Below are 23,812 nucleotides of genomic sequence, written 5' to 3'. Positions count from 1 at the left end.
TTTAAACTTCAGCCACCATTAGGATAATTTGGTAGCCAAAGTAATGAGAATTTGAGGATTCAGATAGGAATGGAAAGTTTCCACAGGTGACTTTTTTTTTTTTTTTTTTTTTTTAACTTATGGCGCTTTCGGGTTAAGCCACTGAGAGCGATGCTGCAGCCCTGTGAAGCCCACACCTGTAGGCAGGTGAGAGGCAAAGCCACAGGTGCAGTCCTGCGAAGCCCAAGAGGACAGGGCCACAGAGAGGAGTCACTTCCAGCAGGACAGCACAAGCAGAGCCGACCCTAAGGAGATGCAGGACCCGGGGCGAATCAGCTAGAGCAGGGCCCTCCCTACCATGAGACTGAAGAGCAGGGAGGAAGGGCTGATATTTGCACATCATTAATACCTTCCAGGCACGGACAAGTCTGTATCAGATCTCCCCTGTCCACACACTCTCCCTTTACCAGTACACGCACAGTTGGGCCCTCCGTCGCCTCTTATGATAAGGTATGCCAGGCTGTGTGCATGCGAGCGTGCAGTTGTGCTCACAGTTTTGCGCGTACAAGTTCACTCAGATTTACCACGTCGTCTAATGCTGTCGCCTCCCGTTTCTCCCGATTCATTAGTTCTGGCATCCCTCTGTCCAGCTGGCACACAGTCTTGCTGCCAGCTCTTCTGATTTGTGCCAGTCCATAAGACCTCAGGAGAAGAAAGAGGTAATAGACAGTGGTTATGTATAATGAGTGCTGCACAATGGTGACAACTGTGTTAATAAATGCCTTCCGCAAAAAGTAGTCTCTTTTCTTTTTAATAGCATGTTTTAGTTTTATGCTCTTAAATCATGGATTACACAAATTAAACATGATTTATGCATTCTACTTATTCCTTGGTACACATTTTTGGCTTTGCATGCAATTTTTAATCACCCAATGCATTTGCATACTGTTAGCTTCCTGCATCAGGAGTAATTTTTTTTTTTTTTTAGCCTGCACTGAAACTCAGCACAGTTTTTAATCATATCCTATTACATCAACCAGGACAAGACGATGATACACTTTATCACAGCCCACTGCTGCAGTCACTTAGACACTCTCTGGCCTTCACTTCATCCTGTGAAGACCATCCCGGTCAATAGCTTACAGTCACATCAGGTTGTTAGCCTCATTGCTGTCTTTCTTGAAAACCCAGAAAGAGAAAACGACACATATGAATCACATTAACACACGCAGAACAAGATTATATAAGCAGCACTGGGATAATTACTTGTGCCTTTGCAAAGGTGCACTGAATGGGTAACAACAGGTCAACCATATTCATACCATTAATATCAGGTAGAAAGTAACAAAAAATAAGAGAAAGATGGTATTTACTGGTATGAGGAGGTATAACTGCCCTGTGGTTAACTCCTACCCGGACAGACGAGCTGTAAGAAGGAAAGGTTCCAAGAACAGCAGCCTCCAGCATGGTCAGAGGTGGAAGAAATATCTACAAAAGCTAACAAGTTTGGGGGGGAGAGAGAGTACTTACATAGATCAGCACAGCATCTACCAGAAAAAAAAGGGAAAGTTATGATATTGTTACAGCTATGCTATTTTACCATTCCAAAATCAAAAAAATATGAACAGAATTTGCTGTTTCTTAGACTCGGGGGGGGAGGAGGAAGCCCGGAGACAAGTAACAATAGTAACCCTACTCCACCCCCTCCAAATATATCAATAACATATCAAATAGCCATGTACATACAATTACTTACGAAGATGAAACAAGCTGCATTTAAAACAAAAAAAAAGTCTATTCGGCGAACAAAGTACACCAGCCCTGCATGCCCATATACAGCGTTCCTACCGGTGGCAAACGCACGCTTCTTCCGAGAGCCAACACGCCGCGCCTGCGCAGATCCGACGGGATCCAACCACCGCCCCCCCCCAAAAAAAAAACACCGGGAAAACTACGACTCCCGGCATCCCCCACAGCGAAGTCACCCGGCGATTTCCTGCCTCCGCCGTCCTATCCTGGACCAGCGCGAGTCTGGTAACAAAAGCAGAATTGCTGCTGATGTCACAAGTACATTAAAAAAAAAAAGAAGACGACGACGACGTTCATTGAAAGCTGGGAGGGGGGAATAGTTGCTTGGATTATTGTTTGGTTGGAGTTGGAGGGAATTTTTTTTGCCTGTTTTTCTTTATTTGGAGAGGTGGATGCTGTCGTCGTTGTTTGCTGCATACATCGAGGCGAGGAAAACTGCGGGAGGCGGGGGCTGATGCGGGAGGGGGGTCTGGGAGTGATCAGAAGCGCCAAGGAAATGCTCCGTTCGGCGGACGATTAAAGCCAGAAACAATGTATCCGCTGAACAAAGTATCTCGCCAGACGGAGACCTCGTAAACTGTTTCGGATCGGTCCGAGGAAATCGGCTAGAAAAAAACCAACACAAAAGCCACCAACCCGCATCACCCACCCATCCAGCCAGAACTGCTCAGCCGCGCGGGTCCGGAAGGGAAAATCCCAGAGGAGAAGCCAAAAAATCCACGGGAGAGTCTGCAAGCGAGGGCTGAATCGGACGTTTTGACGTTTAAATAATTCGGATCGTGAGGACTTGGGGGTGGAAATTTCGTCTTTTTTTTTCCTCCCCCCTCCAGCCAACAGCAGGATGGCTCTGGAGGAGTGATTGCAATGCTTACACGTACACGTCTATCTCTTTTAAATACATTTATTTTGTACCCTTGGATTCAAGCTACGAAGTAGGCAGAAGATCTATCGCTCCAAGCAGCAGCAGCGTTGCTTTGCTACAGGAGATCATTTCCTCCTGGAGTGCACCACCCGCCCCATTTGACTTTCTTGGACTGTCTTTGATCAGCTTTTTATTCTTCTTCTTTCCCTGTGCGGTGCTGCTCTCTTTTTAAGACATGGATACAGCATCGACTTCAACTTTTGATTCGGAGGTGAGTGTTGTATGTTTTGGGCTTTTCTATTCATCCTCCCCCCAACCCTCGTCTTCCCTATCCAGTTGCATGCAATCCCCCCCCCCCCCCTAATGGGAAAGTGTCCGAGCCACTCCTGTGCACCGATGTTTTTTTAAATGTCTCTTTCTGGATCAGCGTGAAAGTCTTGTCGGGCTTTCTCCTGAGAAGGGGGGAACTCCGGGTGAAAATAATAGTAATAATCAGTCAATCATTAATGTTTGACCGGTTTCTGATTACAAGTTACGCCATCTTGTCCTTGTGCAAAAAAAAAAAAAAAGTACTTTTCAGTCGGAGAATTCCGACAAAACCTCGCTTTGGGCTCCAGATCTAGGACATAAGGTTACCGGAGCGACACATGTACCAAAGAATGTCGAGATATTTAACGTGCAAAATCAATTTCTAGCAGGAGCTTCCCGTTCCAGGTAGCTGTAAACGCGATCCGTTCACGAAAAATCACCATCTTGATTTCTGCTCCTACTTATAGTTCTGCCCACTGAGATTTAAAGAAAGGACAACACTCTTATTGGGGTTTGGGGTTTTTTGGTACATATGTAATAGGGTAGAAAAAATAAAGAGATGGCTTTCAGAGTCGCTCGCTTTTCAAACAAAAAGTTTATTTATTTATTTTTTTTTTTTTAGAACAAACTGGCGTTCATTTTCTTCTTTCTTTCTTTCTTTTTTTTTTTTTTTGAGCCAGAAGCGACTCGATTAGCTTCAAGTAAACTGACTTTGCAGGGTGGGGAGTGGACAGTAAAGGCGATCGGGGCTTTTATGCCCGAGTTCTTTTGAGCGCGAGCCTAAGCCACGTTGCCCGCCACCCCTCGGTGGTTTAAAGGGCTGCCCGGTGGCTGCCCAGCGATGATTTCATGCATTTCGGATCACAGTTGCATACTCTGGTATCTCTGAGGTATTTGATCATTCCCCCCCCCCCCTTTTTTTTTTTCTAAAGCATTTGATTTGACTTGGGGGGGGGGGGGGGAGGGAGTGTCGATGCTGGGTAAAGATTTGGGGCGAGAGCAGCTCTGCCCAAGCCACTATGCAGCAGATACTTCCCCTGTGTCTTTTCCTGAAATAATAACTACTGCTCCGGCCTCTACCTCTGGCGCATTTACAAAAAAAAAAAAAGTTGTATTTTGGAATTAAAATAAGTCGCGCTGTTTGCCTGTTGTCCAAAAAAAAAAAACGAGGGATGTGCGTTTCCTTCTCTGTTTAGTCGTTTTCCATTGCCCACAAAAGCAGGGGGGTGGGGGAGGGGAGCACCCCTGGGCTTGAAGTGATGGGGGCGCTGGCTCTGCTCTTACGGCAAGAGGCTCCTTGTGGCCCTTTCCAGTTGCCGGAGCCAGCGTTGTAAGGGGGCTGGACGTGTATCGGAAGCCCAGACGGAAGATTTTATGTTTGTTTTTTTAGGCTGGGCGGGGGGGGCTTGCTTAGATGTCGAGGTGCCCCTTCCGGATCCAGATGTAGGCAGAGAGTGATCCGGAGCGCGCCCGGCACGGGGCCCCGGCTGTGATTCAGCTCCTTTGCACGCTAATTCCAACTTTGAGAAAAATCACCTCCAGGCTCACGTGCAGCCGCCGGATCGGACGCGCCTGCCCTCGCTGATTGGTGCTGCCAGGGAGCTGCTCTGTGCCTCGGGGCAGAGCTGACAGCGCCTAAAACCCTCGTAGGTGCCAACGCACTCCCCCTCCCCTCGCACCCGGGACCTCTCTCTCTCTCTCTCTTGGCGCTAATTACAAAAGCAGTGGGGGGGGGGGGCGATTGCCCTACTGCGTTGTTGCTCCCGCTTGGGTGGGGTGGGCTCAACCTTTCTTGAACAAAAGGAAGGTAGGAGAGCAAGGTGGATTTTTTTTTTTTTTAAATTTGTGACTTGATTGGCCGATTGCGTCCCCCGGTAGAGGAATTTGGTGACGATCTCTCTCCCCTCCCCCCTCCGATCGCCCCGGCCCTGCCATGGCTTCTGGCGACCTAGCCCTCTTCCTTGCTAGGACCGAAGAGAGCAGGGTGGCTCGCGATCCGGCACTTTTACTGCCCAGCGTTTGCAATTGGCAGAAACGGGTAAAGAAGACTCCATCGTCAGCCACCTTGCTGCTTCGTCTTTTTCTTTTTTAATCTATCCCCTTTCTTTGTAGAAGGGAGTGCTGGGTATGGAGGGAAGTGTCAGTCAGAAGAAAGCTCCTCCTTGGGGGCATTTCCTTCCTGCCTCCTGTGGGAGTGTACGAGCAGGCAGAAAACGGGCTTTTATTGCAGCCCCCCCCCCCCCCCCCGCCAGACTGTCAGCGGGAGCAGACAGACTGACTGTCAGCGGACCCGCCTGCAAAGATAAGGAAGCTGCTGTCCACCTCCATTGGGGAAGGGAGGGGATCCGAGCCGTGCCCTGGGGTAGGTTGCTGGAGAAGGGGGAAGAAGGGAAATGCTGGGGTGGGATGGGCGAATGGAGAGCTGCGTTTAGGCTGATAAGGGACCCAGTGCTGTGCTAAAATGCAGGCCTCTTCCTGTATATATGCATGCATGCATGTATGTATGTATGTGTGTGTATATATATATATGGGGGGGGGGTGGCTATTGGATTTTTTTCCCATCCTATCCATTTCACCTGCACCCCCCCCCCCCCCCCCCCGATTCCCACTCAGGTTTTGTTCCTGGGTTCCAGGTCATCCTATTTCCTCAATTCTCTAATTAACTCATCAGTAGTTGTCAAGAAAATAGATCCGTTCCAAGCTGTTGCGGTTTTCTAATGTCTTTTTGGTTTTCTGCTCTGCCTGCTGCTGGGCTCTCCTGGCTTTAAAGGCGCTGAGGATGGGCCCTATTTGTGTAACAGGAGGAGGGCAGGCAGATGTTGCTCACCTGCCCCCATAAGATGCCCGGTCACTTTCAGAGCTGCAGTGGAAGCTTTTCAGGACTTCTTGCTGGAGTTGGCTGAGACAGAAGTGGATGAGAAATGTAGGGGGAAGTGGGCAGTATGCAGACTAGAGAGGTTTTTTTTTTGTTTGGTTTTTTTTGAAGAGCGTGAAACACAAATGTTTGCAGAAGGCAGGATTTCCTCTCCTGAACGGGGTTCTGTCCTAAGCCGGTGCACCTGCAGAGAAATCCTAAAACCGGAACTGTTACCAGGGCTGGACTTCCCCCTGCAGGCAGCTGCCCAGGGGAGCCCCTATGTCTGGTGAGCACCGCGTACATTTAGGGGGACGAGTCCAAGGTGATAAAGGGCCCCTGGACGAAGAGGTGCCCACTGATTGTGGCATATCTGTGGAGACCCCTGCCCTGAGGGAGACCCACTCCCGCCTGTGCCAGAGAAGTACATTTGCTCTTGAATATCAGACCTGAATTGTGGACCCCTGAGAAGTGTTACCAGGGGGGGGGTTTGCTGCCCACTTTTCTTATTCTGGATCCAAGTCCAGTTCAGTCTCGTGATGCTCTGCCATTCGGCCCGGGACTTCAGAAGGCCCCCTCATGTGCCTGATGGGGCAGGCGCATCACGGCAATGAGCGAGGTTTCAACCAAAACAGCCTTGTAAGGTCCGAAATCCACAACCTCATCTGGGAGGCCCCCTAAATCCCTCAGCCTGGGCGGGCCGTCTCCCCTCTCCTCTGAGCTGATCCTTCAGCACCGCGCCCCCCCCCCCCTGTGTCTGGCGGGGGGGGGGGGGTGCAAGGGCGGTAGCAGCCACCGTCCAGCCTGAAGGACGGTCCTGAAGCTGGGGGCCAGCCTCTAGCCAGTCGTAAGGGAATGAAGTCGGCTGCTCCTCTTGTTAATTGGCACAGGGATCCAGGTGTGACCTGGCACATCTCCGAAGCTGGCACCTTTCAGACGTATCTCGGTGGAACAGCATAGTATCTCTGGATTTTCTCCTAGCTGAAGAGTTGGTAGCGCAGGAGGAAATGTTTTCTGCCATTATTGGTCACCGTGTGCATCTGAGGGGCTCCTCGTGGAAGGCGAGAGAGATGTTGGTAGATATTCCAGATGCAGTTGAGACTTCCGAATCTGGCTTGCGGGGAAGCTTCAGTGTTTAACTGACGGACTGTCGCAATGACCGTTTGATGCCTCTCTTCTCTAACAACTAATTTCTCGAGTTTTTAGATTCTAGATCCATCTGGAGGTGACGGAGGCACTAGCGGATAAATCTGGAATTTCTCCGGGGTTTACGGGGGATCAAAGTCTCCAACTTTGTGTAGGTCGAAAGCATGCTTCCAAGCTTAGGGCGGCATGAATGGCATTTTGGGACGGGGGAGGATTTATTTGCCGTACCACCAGTTCGGTGGTACATGTACGACCTTGCACATCTGTCCTCTAGGGGTGATAGCTAGGGCAGCGTCTCTTGTCCCGTATGCCCTCAGAGGCGCCTTTTAAGAGTCGAGCACAGCGATTTTAAAACACGTGCTTTAAAACTGGCTACCGTGCGTACAACGCGCACATGCGTGCGCAAATGTCGCCTCGCGTAAGTGGATGGGATTTTACAAGTCACGCGAGTCGACGCTAGAACCTGTTTTCCCAGTTCGCCCAGTTAAAAATCGACCTTCCTAACCCCCCACCCCCATTACTCTCACCCGGTTAGGCTAGACCCCCCCTGAACCTCACTAAGTAACCTCATTTTTTTGTTGTATGTTATGGCTTACTCACCATCCGTTACATGGTAGGGGAAACCGGCGCGCGTAAATACGCACAGAAATCATGCCTCAGCCCCGGCCTGCCCATGCCCATGCCCATGCCCTGTCCAGCCCACACCCATTCCCTGCCCCTTTTGGCAAAATGATTTTTGTGCGTGTACTGGGAGATGCACACGTACCTGCCCATTTTTTTTTTCCCAAATCCACGCGCCACGCCAAGTCACGCACGTATCTCCCGGCATCGGCGTGCGTAGGGCTTTTAAAATCAAACAGTAATTAGCTTTCCTCCCGTAAAAGGTTTATTTCTGGCCATCTCCCCATTAACGTTTTCACTGAGTGGGCAACCTCCAGATCTGGTTATTCACACTCGAGCACATTTATGCTGTCGGCTTGCTAATAGGGCGGCCATTGATCCGTTTAATGTGCCTTTGCTGATGTATATTTTAAGTCTGTACCCTCAGATCTGTGGGACTGCTCAAAGAACTTTCTAACTAAATGCTACTGTGGATGGGCAGAGGATAGGTTTTTGCTTAAGAAAAGCTAAACTTTATTTTAGTACAGAAACAGAAAAACTCGGCCCTGCTCCCACGTTCTTCTCTTCTCTGCTTTGTGCGTTATTTGCTTTCTTTGGGTGAAAACTGGAATCTTAAGAATTTTTTTTTTTAAGGGCCGGTTGTTGCCACCTAGAAGTGTCGTGGCAGTTCTTGTCCCTTGGTGTCTGGGGCACTACTGATTAGTCTGAGGCCCGGGAGCGCCCTGGGGATCTCCAGGGCCCTATGTGGGCTTTCGAACAACAGAAGTTTAAACATTGGCATGGAATCAAAGGGAAGATTACTTGTTCAAGTTTTGTCCCTTTTGGCTCGTTCAGGCTCCGCTCGCTTCATGGGGCTATGGAGTGACATCACTGTTGTAGTGCATTATGGGAAAATTGCTCTTGCTTCCATGTTGGGTGGACAAATTTTAACAAGATCCAGCAGTTCCGTACAAAAACACCAGGACAATGATCAGACTCGGATGGCAGAATTAACACAGTTTTTTCGGATTCAGATACTTTATTGGCATGACAATTTTACATGGATTGCCAAAGTATCTCTTCCACAGGGCCCATTGCTTTTAATGATAGATGCTGTAATCCCAACTACAGAGTCAATATTTGCATTTCAATTTGATGTATTGCTGATTTGGCAATCCTGGAAACCTGATGGTGACAGTAAACATCTGTGCATATTTTACGTGTTGACATATTTGACTGTACTGCAAAAAAAAAAAAGCTTTATTTGAAAGGCAAGCTCATACTTTTTGATTTCAGAATATGTAGTTTCAGTGAAACCACAGCCTCTGAGATGTAAGGCTCTGACGCTAGTTCTCTAATAGAAGCAGAGACGATGTTGCCAGAAAAGGATCACTCGATCCACTCAGTCTTTCCTTACTGTACTGATCTATACTCTTCTCCCGTGCATGCTTAAATTCTGCCACTGATCTGGCTGCTCCACTGAAAGTCTGTTCCAGGTGCCCACCGTGCTCACCTTCCTTGTGAGCTTCATCTGATGAGCTGTTCAGTTTGTAGAAAATATTTCCTTCTGATACTTAAAGTCCACCACATAATTGAATGTTTTTACTGTACCTCTCATTCTCCATCTGTGGCTCCGATCTGGAGCTCGCTCAGTCTCCTTGGGCTTTATAGATTTTCATTAGTGATCAGATCCATCCAAGTCTGCAATGACCCATTTATCCAGGCAGCTTGCTGCATCACGATTGAATGGCGATAATGAGGAACCAAGAAAGAAATGACATTAAAAGCATCCTCTGGGCAGATTCCGGACAGGGTTCCTGATCGCATCTCTAGCCTACAGCACCTGAAAGGAGAATATAACCTAATCGATTGTAATGAATGCTCTGCAAGTATTTATGGTGCTAATTTAAAACTTCATTATAAAGGCTTAAAGCAAAACACTGGGGCCTGAGTCTGGGTACTGCTGATACATAATATATTGTGTATTAGCTCTGTGATAGCTGCCGATTGATTTGTTGGTCTCTGTGCCACTGGGCTAGCCTGCTAGAAGATTAATTAAACCTTCACGTCAAGGTGCCACTTCTTTTCAGATCTAGATCACTTGGGAGAAAATGGGTGGCCTCAGCAAAGAAGCAACTATTTTTCATTGGCTTCTCTTGCTATTGGCAACCCTGGGAGACAACTCAGTGATAAATATATACATATTTTTTCTTTTTTTAAGATGGAAAAAGCCTTTTACATCCCAGCTGACCATCTGGTTTCCAGCAAGGGCTCATGCTGGCTTTACACTCTTGGGTTCCTGCTCTACAGATTTACAGGCCAGTACAGTGTGCTCAGCTGAGCGCACTGTTGAACCCGCGGTTGGATGCGCGCCCACAACCCCTTATAACATAAGGGGTTCAGCGCATACAAAACGCAGTCCAAACCCCCCTTGAAACTAATAGCGCTCATCACATGCAAATGCATGTTGATGAGACTATTAACTATTCGCCCCAGATACAAAAAAAAAAAAAATGTGCACCCGATCCGCACATTTTAATGCTCAGACATTAATGCCAGCCCAAAGCAGGGTACCATCAAGCTAGGGCGAGATAACACAGTACAAAATTTCATCTTTGTGAGACTTTCCTCACTCCAAGTGATGTCAGTTCCTCACACTGCATGAAAAACTGGCTCCTAAACCCCCACCAACACCTCACCTTGAGCTATTAGATGCCCCTCCTATAGAGAGAGAAATACTTCACTACTGTGAGGGGCTTATAGATCCTCTCTCTCTCCCTCTCCCAAAATTTGCATTTGTGCCGTGCGTTAGCATTATTATCGCATGCCTTATGGCGTTAATGCTATTAGAGAGAGAGAGAAGTAGGGTAGGGTAGGGTTTCAGCTCACAGATGACTGCTATTTTGCTTATCTCTACTTGTGATCTCATTGGGAAACCTGTCCTTAATATGCCGATGACCTTATAAGTAGGGACTTTCATTTACATTTCTCAGTTTGTATTTTATTTTCCCTGGGAATTAAAATTATATAACAAAATCAGTAGAAAAATGATTTTGTTATAACATGGGGGGAAAAATCAGTGGACAAGTAACGTTTCCACTAATGATTTCCCCCCCCCCAAATAATCTTGAAATCTCCTGGAAAAATACAATTAAAAACCGAAAACAAAGGTTCCTACGTGCAAGCAAGAAAACGTTTACAAGCCTTTAAAGAGCAAGGCAGTAGGTGAATTGGCGAAGAGGCCAAGAGTAGCTCTGGTTCGAATCTTGGCGTGGCTAGTTGGTACTTCTGTCCTTCGAAGGCAGATAACCGCGCACGTGGTAATCACGCAGAGCCCCCTGGGCTGTGCGGTCTTGACGCTCTCTCTCTCGTAAATGCTCCATTAAAAGGTAACGCAGTCTAGGAAGACCTGGCTTTTTCTTTCTGCCTTGGCCTGTTCATTTGCCCCAGTTCTGCACACCTGTTTGTATATTTTGACTTTTATTTATTTTTTTAACGTCAGAGTTGGTAAGATTTTGTTATTTTTAGGGAATCAATTTCATGATTTTTTTTGGCTACATCTTTTGTTGGCTGCCAGGAGCCCTACTGTTTAGAAGTGCGAGGATATGCAATCGTAGAGGAAAACATGAAAATACCGAAGGTGTCCAGGTCTGCTCGTTTACCAGAACTCGATATTTAAAAAATAAAATGAATAAATGACCCATAACGTTTGGAGGATTTAATGCCTCTCTTACATGGTTGGAAACCAGGGTTACCCGATAGCTGCGTCAGGAACAGGCAGACTCAGTCCAGGTGTTGTCCCAATACATCTCCGGACTTTGTAGCCCAGCATCTTAGAGAAGAGCCAGACATGGAGCCAGCTGATAACTGTGCTGGAAGTATTTTAAATGACCAGATTTCTTGCTAATAGTTTCCCCATAGAAGTCGGTTTGTTTTATTGCCGTGAGTACTAACAGGTGGTGTCTGTGTGTTTTATTTCTGATAGGACGGCGCTCCCAGTTATAAGAGGCGCAGGACCGTGGAAGACTTTAACAAGTTCTGTACCTTTGTTTTGGCGTACGCTGGCTACATCCCCTATCCACAAGAGGTAACGTTCAGTATATCGTTCACACTGCTTCGCTTAATTCTGCAGCTTTCAACCAAGCAGGCTTCTCTCCTCTAATTTACAGCTCCAGCATTTTGCTCTGATAGGTTGCAAAATGACTTTTACTGATTTGTGGGGCAGATTTTTGCTACTTTTGTGCTTTTTTGATGCTTAAAAATCTCAAAATAAGTGTAGCTCCAGAACAGTTAAATACAGGGTGGTGAGGGGGAACTGATTTTACAAATCCTCTCGCCGGGGCTTTTACTGAAGAAATCAAACCCGCAGGCTGTGCAGTAGAAAGCGCCCCCGCCTTCCATGCCGTAACCACTGGTTGGTGATGGCCCGGCCCGGCCCTTGATTGCATTGGACTGAGGCTGGCGCTTTAGCTGAGCAAACGAAAACGCAGGATCGGACACCTGGAGGCCGGGCACTTGCATTGCTCGCCTGCAAAGTCCACGTGGGGCGTCCCAAACCGCTGTGCCCTCTGGACGGAGGACTGGGAGTGGCTCGCACGGTCTTTGTTGACGCGAGGCCTTAATATGTGCGTTTTCTCCTACTCCATGCTGACTGCCTGTTCCCGCTCAGTCACCTTCTCCTTTCTAAAATGTTGCCAGGCTTCTCCTCTGCAGCACTTTTGAATTCTCGTCTGCTAAGTCCTGTTGCATTTTGGGATTGATACAGTACTGAGGTGGACTTGAGCCACTTTTGTGTGACGCTGTATAAATAATTTGCATCCTTTTCCCCCTCCCCCAATGTTTAATAGGAGATCCCGCTGAGAGCAAGCTCCAGCCCTCCCAATAGTACCGGGAGTACCAATGACAGCGACAGCTGGGACTCCAGGTTCCCTGATCTCCCTTCTGCTGGATCTGCGCCACTAAAACACCGAAGAAGTTTTGGGGACTTGACGCACAGCAAGCCCTACGCCCCCTTACTGAGACGGTCCAAGCTGAGTAACTTTCTCCTGGACAGAAAGAAGGCAGACAAGATCAAGAGGAAGAAGAAGCTAAAGAGAAAAGAAACGGAAGAGCTGAAGAAAGAAGAAGAATTTGAGGGACCGGCGATCAAGCTGGAAGCAGCTGAGCCTTCCCCAGAAACCTCCACGCCTCTCGCTTCGGACCAGGACGTGGACCGGGACTTCCTGAAGGTTGAGGCTGAGCAGAGCTCCGTGCTGGACTCCCCCTGCAGTAACCTGAGCGGCGCTTGCCCTCCGGTGACTGCGGAGCAGACCCAGGAGATGATGGCCGAGTGCGTCACCTTGACCTTGGGGAAACGGACTGTGATACGGCAAGGGAAGCAGGTGGTGTTCAGGGATGAAGACGGCACGGGCAACGATGAAGATATCATGGTGGATTCAGGTAACCGAGTTAAAGCACTGCATAACAATTCACTTCTAGGTAGGGTTTCAAATGGCTCTCTATGTATATATTTCTCCCCCAGGCTGCTGAAAGCTTAGTTTTCCTTCATATCAAGCATGGGTTTGAAGTGTTTGCTTTTGTTAGGGAGATCAAAACTACAAATCCATGCATGCGGTGAGGGTAAAACCAGGATTGAATCGGCAGCCCTACAGAACAGGAGCTAATTGGTAACCATCCTCAACATGCATTCTGACTTCTTTCCTAGTGGTCGTGTGCTAGCAATGACAAACTTGAGGGCTTCAATCAAACCTGGTTTTCAGAGTATCCACAATGCATATTCATGACACTTATTTGCATACAGTAGCTTAGGTTGCGGTGCTGTTCAATCGGAGCTCCTTGCCCAGGTCTATAGGCTCCCTAAGCTAATCCAGTTTTCTGGATAGCCACAATAAATATCCATGAGAGAATTTTCTATATATTGGGTCTCGCAGCTAGGTTGATGTATGCAAAAATGCCTTGTGCATCTTTATTATGGACATCCAGAAAACCAGGCCTAAGGACCAGATTGAGAACTATTAATTTTACATGATTTGGTGAAAAGAAGGTTCCATCTATAGTACTCCAGTGCCTATCTTTGCTAAGTTTTGCTTTAAACACAGGCAGAAATATTTAAATAGATGCCAATGTACTTATCCCTAATCAGTTCTTCCCTAAAAGGTAGTTACTAACTGCTCATGTAGATGAGGAAAAACACTGGAGTGTGAGTTTAAAAATAATAAAATAAAGCCATTCTTTATTTCTCTGGTTAATGTCAAAACGCTCCATCACATTTGGCAGCAAGATTTGGAGCGTTAAAGAGCCTGATTCTGCTTGTACTATGTGTGAAATCCCTTCCAATCCAGTGAGACCCGGAATCTCAGCCATGCCCTGTTGCTTTTTGTGAAATTAACTGGCTGTATATTTTTATATTAAGCAAGCCTTTTCTCTGTCTGTCCTCATCCTTCTGAGCCATTGGTAGCCACCTTTCTGGTCCACTGATAAAGCAATACATATCAAGTGCGCGCGCCATCAGTGTATAAGCCGTCAGAGGAGTATTTGTCATAAGAGAATAAGAAATTGCCAGACTGGGTCAGATTCAGGGGGTCCATCAAGCCCAGCATCCTGTTTCCAACAGTTGCCAATCCAGGCTACACATACCTGGCAAGTACCCAAACACTAAGCAGATCCCATGCTACTGATGCCAAAAATATTGGTGGCTATTTCCTAAGTTAACTTGATTAATAGCAGTTTTATGGACTTCTCTAGGAACTTATCCAAACCTTTTTTAAACCTAGCTACACTAACTTCCCTAACCACATCTTCTGGCAACAAATTCCAGAACTTACATTGTGCATTGAGTGAGAGAGAATTTTCTCCAATTTGTTTTAAATGTGCTACTTGCTAACTTTATGGAGTGCACCCTAGTCTTTCTATTATCTGAAAGAATAAATAATCGATTCACATTTACCCATTCTAGTCCTCTCATGATTTTGTAGAGCTCTATCATATCCCCCCTCAGCTGTTCCACCCTCTTTATCATTTTGGTTGCTTTTGTCATGTATGTGATTCCTGCAGGTTGTGTACAGAGATTTGAGAGCTTTTATAAAAAAAAAGAAAAGTTTGCATATTAGTCTGACAGACCTGCAAAAAGCTGACCGCTAACCCCAACCCCCACCTTGAAACAAAAAAATTGGATATGAACTTAGCACAGGCCGGGTAAGATGTCAAACTTTTATTATTAAACTTGTATAGCTGCTATTGTTTATTTATAGACTTTTATATACCGGTATTAGTAGAGACATCATACCGGTTTACATAAGAACAAAAGGGTTGAAATTACAATATAACAGGGAAAAGGAACTGGGAAAGGGGATAACTTAAGTGCAGCGTAGAAAGAAAGGTAAACAACCATAAGAGTTGAACTAAGAGGAGCCAAAAACATAAAATGGAAGGGGTATCATCATAAGGCCAAGTAGGAAATCTCTGTTCTGTAGGTGCATGGACGTTTTGAAAATGATTTTATGTGTGGATACTGCCAAGCTTTGCAGTAGCCTTGATCCGATTTTGGTTAGAAGAAGCTTGCGGGGTTGATATTTTTCCTTACGTGACCCAGGCGTAAAGAATGATCAATAATTCAGCTAATGCTGGAATTGCCACTCCATGGCTTCTGGTGAACCAGTCTTTTCTGCCTTAGTGACTTGTCCTTTTCGTCTCTCTTTCTCTTTTAATGGGTGGCTGACCTGGGTACAGGTCCGACTGTCCTTCAGTCACCCATGCTATGGGAATCCTTAAGACATTGAATTTGACTGTTGCGTGTGTTTTCTCTCAAATTATAAACATTTTTCTAAGGTCCATACTCTTTTCTTTTTTTATTATGGGCATTAAACTTGTCCCTGGAGCTGCAAGCTCCTTTATCAGCCATCCATTATCTGCTAATTCCCAGGAAAGACTGCTAACCTTTTCGCTTCTGCCTGAGGTCTTCGAGTGCTTCAGCCGATCACCTTTTACCACGTGGAGAGGCTCTGTCTCTTCTGCTCTGCTGAAAATTAAGATCCGTGTGGACTAGAATCTGAAAAACCTACCAACGGAAGCGCGGGGGAAGCCTGGTGCTGAAGCAAATAATCAAAATTGAAATGTAGGACTCGAAAGCAGTTGGCGCTCTCCCTGCTGACAGTTTTATGGCAGGATTGTCCCACTTTTTATGGAAAAACTCCTGAAATTGGCAACAGAACGGTTGCTGCGCATGGTGCTGAAGCCCACATGGGAACTTGTGCTTAAGCGGTCTTGGATGATCTTTTTGGCTGGCAGGGCTGTGATGTTGTGACATTGCAATTAGGTCAAGTCATAGGGCAACCTGGTAAAAAGTTCTGCCAGATCGTATGTTGCATTTTTTAGTAATCCAATAACTTTATCTAGTTGTATGCAGTTAGAGCTGGCGGGGAGGGGGCTAAACAGTGTTAGAGGGGCAGCTGAATGATTTGCCCAAGAGGCAAGTTTTTGTAGCAAAATGGACCCAAAAATTCACAAATAGCAAAAGTCCTAGATTTTCTAACCTATATTTAGAAGCTTTTAATCGAATCCCCCTTTTATTTCCGAACTTAAATCATGGAGCTTTGTGGTTGTACTGGGCAATAATGGTGGTGATAATTAAAATGGGTCATCTTAGATTCCTTCTAAATCTTGTGTTGATCAGTAAAGGAAGATCCCGTTCTCTTACTCCTAAATCATCATCATCAAGAGAAGAGGCATCCTCTCGGGAAAGATCTCGCACGTACTTGCACCTAGGCTGGCCGCATGATGGTTGATATTCTTGCAGACTTCTGGTTCCTCCTCTTCTTCCTGTTGAACTGAACGAGCCAGCAGTGATGGCTCTGCTCTACAAGAAGCGTGCAGGAGATGGCAGCCCCCTATTGAGATACTTGGTCCTAAATTGAATTGGCCCGTTCTCAGAACATTTCCACATGCTGTCAGAAAAGCTGTAGTTCCATGTAGCCTCTTCAAAGCCCTGGAAAGCTTTCGTTTCTGTGTCAAAGAGATGGAGCCTGAAAATATATATTTCAAAATCGGGTTCATCTTTTTGAAACACCCTGTATTATTTTTTAATCCAACATCTTTCAGGTATGGGAAGGTAGATGTAGCAACCATTCCTCTGATCAGATCCTCCTTGCATCCTGGTCTGAAATCGTTGATGAGGTCTGCAGGAACCTGACAGATAGTTGTTAGATTTGAAATGTGATTGACCACAACATCGCAGGAGATTGTTTCCAAAAATGTCAACACTTCTTACTGAGAACCTACTATTCTGCCAAATACATGCCCACAACTAGCACTGTTGCTACTCCTGTAGGAAACCTAAAATCAGTCTCTCGGTGGGTTGCAATTTTACAAATTAATTGTAAAGCTGCCATAATGCATTTTATCGCTGGAAATAACTACATCTTTTTTGCCTGCGTTGTCCCACGATAGGACCGAAAAGGCTTTTACCGCATGAGAGAGAGAGGTTAGGTAGAGCACAGTCAACAAATCTACTTTTATTTCAACTTTCAGCACTCCCAATGACACCGATTCTTCCCAGGTGTGTATGTGCTGTACATACCTGTAACAGTGAATCTTAAACTGCCACCCCTCACCCCAAGTTTAAAGTTCCCCCCCTGTTACACTGATAGTAAACTGACCCATTCTTCTATATTGTCTGTCTCTCTATCGCAAAATGTGATCAAATATTTTCGGCCGGTACCGCGAATTACGATCGCGATTTGCAGTAATTACCTATCGATAAGAAATGTGCCTAGCCACGCCCCCTCCTTTTTGGGTTTTTTTTTAAGGCTGGCACTATGCTTGCTATAAATATAAATATAGCAAAATGTTAAATCTAGGTCTTAAATTGGTTCCTATCTAAACAGAAAACCCCCACCTGAAATGTAGGAAAGATATTAAACCAGCATTTAAAACAGTAAATTGCAAAGAGGGTTAAAAGCAGGTAACAGGTTAAAATCATTGGCAAACCCAAATTGAGTTCCAGGAGAGAGAGAGAGAGAGCACTAACCTTATTATTATTATTTTTTGAAATGGTAGTCTCCAAAAGGCCACATGCCCCAAGTGAAAGTAGGTAAGGGATCCAGGCGCAAATTCATGATGATGATAAGTTTTTTGAGGAGAAGTCCATTACCTGCTATTAATTAAGTTGACTTAGAGAATAGCCACTGCTATTACTAGCAACGGTAACATGGAATAGACTTAGTTTTTGGGTACTTGCCAGGTTCTTATGGCCTGGATTGGCCTCTGTTGGAAACAGGATGCTGGGCTTGATGGACCCTTGGTCTGACCCAGTATGGCATTTTCTTATGTTCTTACAATAAGAGCACACACATTAGGGGCAAGGCTGCTACCTTTTAGAAATGGGATTTATTTTCCAACCAGCACTTCAGCTGAGCTGCAGCAGTCTTGTGTTGTCAGGTAGTGCCTGCTCGGCCTCTCAGCTGGCTGACTGGAGGAAACATATTTTAGTTAAAGAAATGTGGGATAGGATGAAAAAGGCCAGCCTTTAATAGACTGCTACGTTTCTACCACCCCTCTCCTCATCCCCCTGAAAGGGAAGGATTACCTACATCGCACCTTAATTAACAGTCATGTTTTCCTATGGAAAACGGTTTGCTTTCTCTGTCGCCTATCCTCACCCGTCCATTTCTGCTGGGCCTCACAGCGTATCGTGGCTTCAGGAGCCCGATAGAGTCCAGATGGAGGGGCAGAGCCCCCAACTTGCTACAAAATATAAAGAAACTATATCAGGGGTTTTTTTTTATATAAAAAAAAAAACAAGTTTGTTTATCCTCCAGAGAGTTATCTAGTATTTTTAGACTGTGGGATTACCAACTGGATTTCTTCTGTGTTTTTTCAGGACAGGTTCCTCCAGGACTAGATCAGTTTCTCTTCTTAAAAGGGAGTTCATTTATTGTTGTACCCGAAAAGCTGCTTTAAAATGAGTGCCTTACCCTCAAAATTTGGAAGCACTTGCAAACGAAACATTGCATTACTTGCCCTAACCCTTCAGGTTTTACCTCTGTTACAGGGATGCATAAAAAAAACAAACTGTCCACATTGCTCACTTTTTTTTTTTTTCTTTTTTGCCTCGCTTTTAGATGACGAATCGTGGGACCTAGTCACCTGCTTCTGCATGAAGCCCTTCGCAGGGCGACCCATGATCGAGTGCAACCAGTGCAACACCTGGATCCACCTTTCCTGTGCCAAAATCCGCAAGTCCAACGTCCCCGAGGAGTACATCTGCCAGAAGTGCCGAGACACCAAATTCGACATTCGCCGGTCGAATCGCTCCCGCCTGGGATCACGGAAACTCTTCCTGGACTGATCCGTGGCCTGAGAATGGCTTTGAGCAGGATGGGGTTAAAGAGACAAAAATTCACAAAGAAACAGAACAAAAAAAAGCACAGAATTCCAAATTGTGACATTGATCCAGCAAGAGGCCATTTGACATTGGAGCTTGTGGTTGATTGGTGGAGCACTGTTTTTTTATTTTTTTGTTTTTTTTACTTTATAGCAGCTGTAAAGATTTACCAAATTATATTTCCTAGCTAGGGTTGACAAAGTTTCTAATGGCTAAAGCCGATGTCCCTTTGCCATTATAACTAGCAGGGATAAGCTAAATGCCCAGTGTTCTATAAATTGTCTTGACTTGATTTTTTTTTTTTTTTGGCCATCTGAAGATAACTCACTTTTCCCACCCTCCAGAAATCCAGGGGTGTGCAAGCACATGCACTGCACGACCTCATGCCTGTAACTTCTGCAAGAGAGCGTTTCCTACCCTGGCGCAGATAGATAGATCCTCGTATTCAAATGCAAGTGGCCTAAGAAAGCTGCACACTTTTTTTTTTTTTCCCCCTACACTAGATAGTTAAAATGCTTATTGCTTTTCTGAAAGGGATGTACTATACCAAAAAAATCAGATTTGGCTTTCCAACTGAAAAATGAGCTTATTGTACTAATCTGAATGAAACACAGTAGCTGAACGTGCATCGTTGCTGTGCGTGGTGGCGTGCATTGGAATTCTGATGGGATGGGCCATCTGATTCCCCAAAAACTTTATTAATGGACTGCAGTGGTCCATTGTGGCAGGTGATTAACGGATGGAAATCATATCGGTACGTAGTCTTGTGGCTTCATAAGCTGGATAGCTCAGTGTCAGATTTAACAGTCTGGTAAGGCTTATTTTATAAAAAAAATAAATAGATTCCAGTGAAAGAAGACTTGGCAAGAAGTGTAGGGGATTGTGAAAGGCAGCAGAAAATTAAGGATGGACTTTAAAGGCATACGTCGAATGACTGGGGGACTGCAGGTAGAACAAAGCAAGGTTTTTTTTTTTTGTTTTCTCTTGGTATCCTATTCGACCGCAGACCCACTTTTAGGGAAAGACTTGAGCTAAATGTCATCCCCATTTTGTGTACAGGGTAAATCTTTGAACAGTCAGAAGAAAATGTTATTTCCAGTCTAGCAAGCTCCGTTGCGCTAATGCCCGTTTACGTGGTGACATCTTAGGATTTATGTTATGGTGTATCTTCCGGTGGTGCAAGTCATCTCGACACTTCCCAATATTTAGTAGTAAGTGCGCCTGCTACAATGCGCTAGGCTCATTTGTCTCTTCCCATTGCAGGACAGAAGTTACCACCGTCTCAAACCTTTTTTTCTTTGCTCTTGATCTGCCGAGTACTTCTGTCTCCATTCCGTGGTTCGAAGCAGCCTAATAGTGCAGTACGGTTTTTCTGGGGAGTAGAAATGAGAGATTTGTAAACAGCTCTCGCCTTTGCAGTGGCGTCCTTGGGGGGGAAATGGGTTACTATGTCTACCGGCTGATGATGGTTTCCCTAGAGCAAGCCTGTGCTTTTGAAGAGCTTTTTGTCTTCTGGGCGTGTGGTGCAGCAGCTTTGCTGAGTGTACGGGATCAAAAAAGAAAAGCCCCTTGTCTGTCAAAGCCCTGCAGTGCCAATGGTGCATCCAGAAATGAAAGGCTGGGATGGCGTGTGAGACAGAAAAATAAAGTGATTCACTTTGCAAAGGAAGAACGCTACAGAGAAACCTTAACGGGACCTTAGGATGAGTGACTTTACTGATCTTAATGCCTCAACCCCGGACTGTGAAAGGGAGGGGTGCATTGGGAATGAGCATAAAAAAAAAGCTTCCGTTTCTTTACAAAACTGGTTTATTGCAGATGTCTACGCTGCACTCTTCAGACCGTCCGTTGTGCTGGTCGGGTGGACATGCTTAGCCTGTGATAGGCTAGGAGGGAGGGAATGACGTCTTTATCTAGGGAAGGTCAAAGACTATTAGTTTGCTCATCTCCGAAGTCCGCTGACCAAACCTGAACATTGCTTTCAGTAGCAAGTAAAGCACTGCTGGAGGCTGGCAGAGGCACCAGGTTCAGTGTGTCCTGTAGACTTTGGGTTTTATGAACTGCGTCTTACTTTCTGTAACTGCTTCCAAGCTGGAAAGTCTTCAAGGCAAATTTGGGATTGACAACAGAGCATGAAGTAAATCGAACTTGATAGCATCTTCTTGTAGTCTCCTTATGCTCCTAAATCCGCTTTCTCCCCCCAAAAAATTGCATTAAAAAAAGAGCCAAAGATTTTTGACTTTTGGATTTCTTAATTACATTGAATAATTTGGCCAAACAAACCAGTTCGACCAAGCATCCTGAATAGGACTGGCAATCCAAGTCCTTGCACTAGCCAATTTAAGGTTTTAACCACTTCATATCTTGTAGTGACGGCTACCAAAGTCCTTCCTGTGCAGCTGAGCCCTTCGGAAGATGTTGGTTCAGGAGTCGCTAGACCAGACTTATTCCCATGAGATAAGGGCCATTACATGGTGGTGTTGGGTCAGTGTCTGATAATCTTATATGTTTAATAAGAGATGGGGGTCTTAAAAGCCAGCAGATGTACAACATTTAGTACACACTGTCTTGTTTACCTGTACTACTGGCAATCAGATTATCGATTTTCAGTTTTAATGGCTGGGCGTCCCATAGGCGTAGACTACAGTCCTGACTGAATAGAGCTGCATTACTTCATATTTCATTACCCGTGTTATTAGGTGAGCTTTATCACTTTAAAAGTGCCTATTGCCGCCGCCCTGTTGTCCGTCTGTATGTATCTGTCCTCTCCTTGGACAGATTTGGCCGAAATTGGTAAAGAAAAATCTCTCCAGTAGGTGTGAACATTCCTACCAGATCTGTCCGTGCAGCGGGCCCCAGATAGATGTGTTGGAAGCCATTTGTGATTTGGTTAAGAGCAGAGGATCCGGAGCCTAAAACCCAAGACTAGGAAGTACTGTGTACGCCTTCCTTGTGATAGGCTACTCTTCAGCTTTGTTTTGTGTGTGTGTGTGTGTGTTTAAAGAGAGGTCCCCATTAACGAACAGAAATGTCGATCCATTTTATTGGTTTGTCTAAACGATTTCAGAGTATTATTTCCCCCTGCCTACCAGCATCAGAGTTGAATTTATGCAATTCTGGGTTGAGCAATTTTTTTTTTTCCACCACTGGAGTTTGATTCTAGATTAAAATGTTGTCTTTTTTATGTGCTAACGCCGGCCCCCAACACTGCAAAGATGATGCAGTGTCTCTGGTCTCAGACTTATCACTGCGGGGAGGAAGTAGCTGGTCTGATGTGCTCCATTTTAAACGCCGTTGTGTAGCAAGGCCGGAGAAAACGACCGTGGTGCTGCAGAAAATTAGTAACATTCGACACCTTAAAATGGCAAAAACAAGAATGTGTATAAAGTGTACGAAAACCTGTTTCTGTGAAACTCTGTATATTTGTAAATAAAAATATTCATATTTTAAGTTCACCTACAATTGTGAATTTTATTTTTCTCTCTTTAAAATTTCCAGTTCTAGGTTGCAAGGCTGTTCTGGCTGTAGGATCGACAGTCGTTCTCTTCTGAGGTAGAATATTTTTGGTTTTTGGATCTGTACTGCCTCCAGAATGCAATATCTATCAGCACGGCTGGGGGATAAGATGTCTCTCTTCTGACCCACCCCCAATGCTGTGAGACACTGGGCATAGGGCTGGGTACGGCTGGTAGTAGTAGAACTCAGAAGGCAAGGCGAATAAGGCAAGAATGTGATACTGGCTGGAATTCATAGGGCAAGGGAAGTCAATTTCTCCATCAGAGAGCCAGATGTATGAGGCATTTTTGCCATAAATATAAAATGGGGGGAAAAACATTTTTACTACCTGAGGTCCTTGTGGTGCTTGAAAACTTCAGGTTTGGTTATTTCACCCCTGCACAGTTTTGTGTCTTTCTCCTGCACATATTGAATTGTAATTAATATGATGACATCTCTTTAAATGGTGGTTCTTACATTCACCTATTCATGTACCTCAGCCAGAGTCCTCCCTGTGACTTTAATCAGCAGCCCTGATCACATGTTCCCATATGGTGGTGGTGTCATAAAAGGTGATAGGCAACCTATAGATTACATACAATGACTTGCGTGTCACTTCTATGAGTCCCAACTCACATTTCAACCTCATGATTCAAAATCCCTTTCCCTGTACGCTATTACTGCCATGAAAATAGAGTAGGAAATTCACGAGGTAGTTGTGGAACGCCACGTAATTCCACGTGAGATTGACATGTGCGCCTTGGGTAGCAGAGCAGGGCCCAGACCACTCAGCCTCACTTGCCAGTTCTTGTCCTCAGCTGTTGCCCTTTTTAAACAGTAAGAGGCACCTGCACAGGCTGAACTTAAAAAAAAAAAAAAAAAAAGCTAGGAGGTCCTCATGTGCAAGAAGAAAGCCGCAGTACTGTTAACCAACTCTGGAACAGTTACAAGGCTGTGTCTTAACATGGATGTAATTATATCATTAGTAAAAGTATGAGGGGGAACCGCTGCGTTACTGACTGAAGAGGATTTTGTGATGTGTCTGAAGAACTTTTAAAACCAGAAATGACCCATGGCTCAACATAAACAGAAGAGCACAACTCCCTTCATTACTTCTGCATTCCTTAGCATGCATTACTAAGCATCAAGTACTTAAAAAAAAAAAAAAAGTACTTTCTTTCTAAACAAATCTCCACCCCTCCCCTTTTTAAGAAATAAGTGCTGTGCTGGTTCTGACCAAAGTCCATTGAGCCCAGCATTCTGTCTCTGACAATCCACGTCACAATCACCCATCAGATCCCCGATAGTTGGATGCATCTCTCTCTCACTATTTATGGACTTTTTCTTCCTGAACTTATTCAATCCTCTCTTTCAAACA

General features: G+C 45.4%; 1 protein-coding gene and 1 long non-coding RNA gene across 2 annotated transcripts; one reads left to right on the top strand and one right to left on the bottom strand.

Annotated features, from left to right (window-relative positions):
• Positions 1-251: 251 nt before the first annotated feature.
• Positions 252-1,852, bottom strand: LOC115076926. Its single transcript, XR_003852901.1, has 3 exons — positions 1,828-1,852; positions 1,510-1,526; positions 252-1,157 (listed from the first exon to the last, which is right to left on the bottom strand). It is a non-coding gene; the product is annotated as an uncharacterized LOC115076926 (long non-coding RNA).
• Positions 1,853-2,885: 1,033 nt separating this feature from the next.
• On the top strand, positions 2,886-22,394 carry PHF13 (PHD finger protein 13). The gene is made up of 4 exons (XM_029578593.1): positions 2,886-2,921; positions 11,545-11,646; positions 12,407-12,998; positions 18,677-22,394. The coding sequence occupies exons 1-4, from the start codon at positions 2,886-2,888 to the stop codon at positions 18,901-18,903; spliced, it is 957 nt and encodes a 318-aa protein (XP_029434453.1). The 3' UTR covers positions 18,904-22,394.
• The last annotated feature ends 1,418 nt before the right edge of the window (positions 22,395-23,812 follow it).

The sequence above is a fragment of the Rhinatrema bivittatum genome, chromosome 15 (assembly GCF_901001135.1).
Source record: "Rhinatrema bivittatum chromosome 15, aRhiBiv1.1, whole genome shotgun sequence".
NCBI lineage: Eukaryota > Metazoa > Chordata > Amphibia > Gymnophiona > Rhinatrematidae > Rhinatrema > Rhinatrema bivittatum.
The sequence above is the reverse complement of the archived record's forward strand: the minus strand, read 5'-3'. Positions and strand labels throughout refer to the sequence as shown.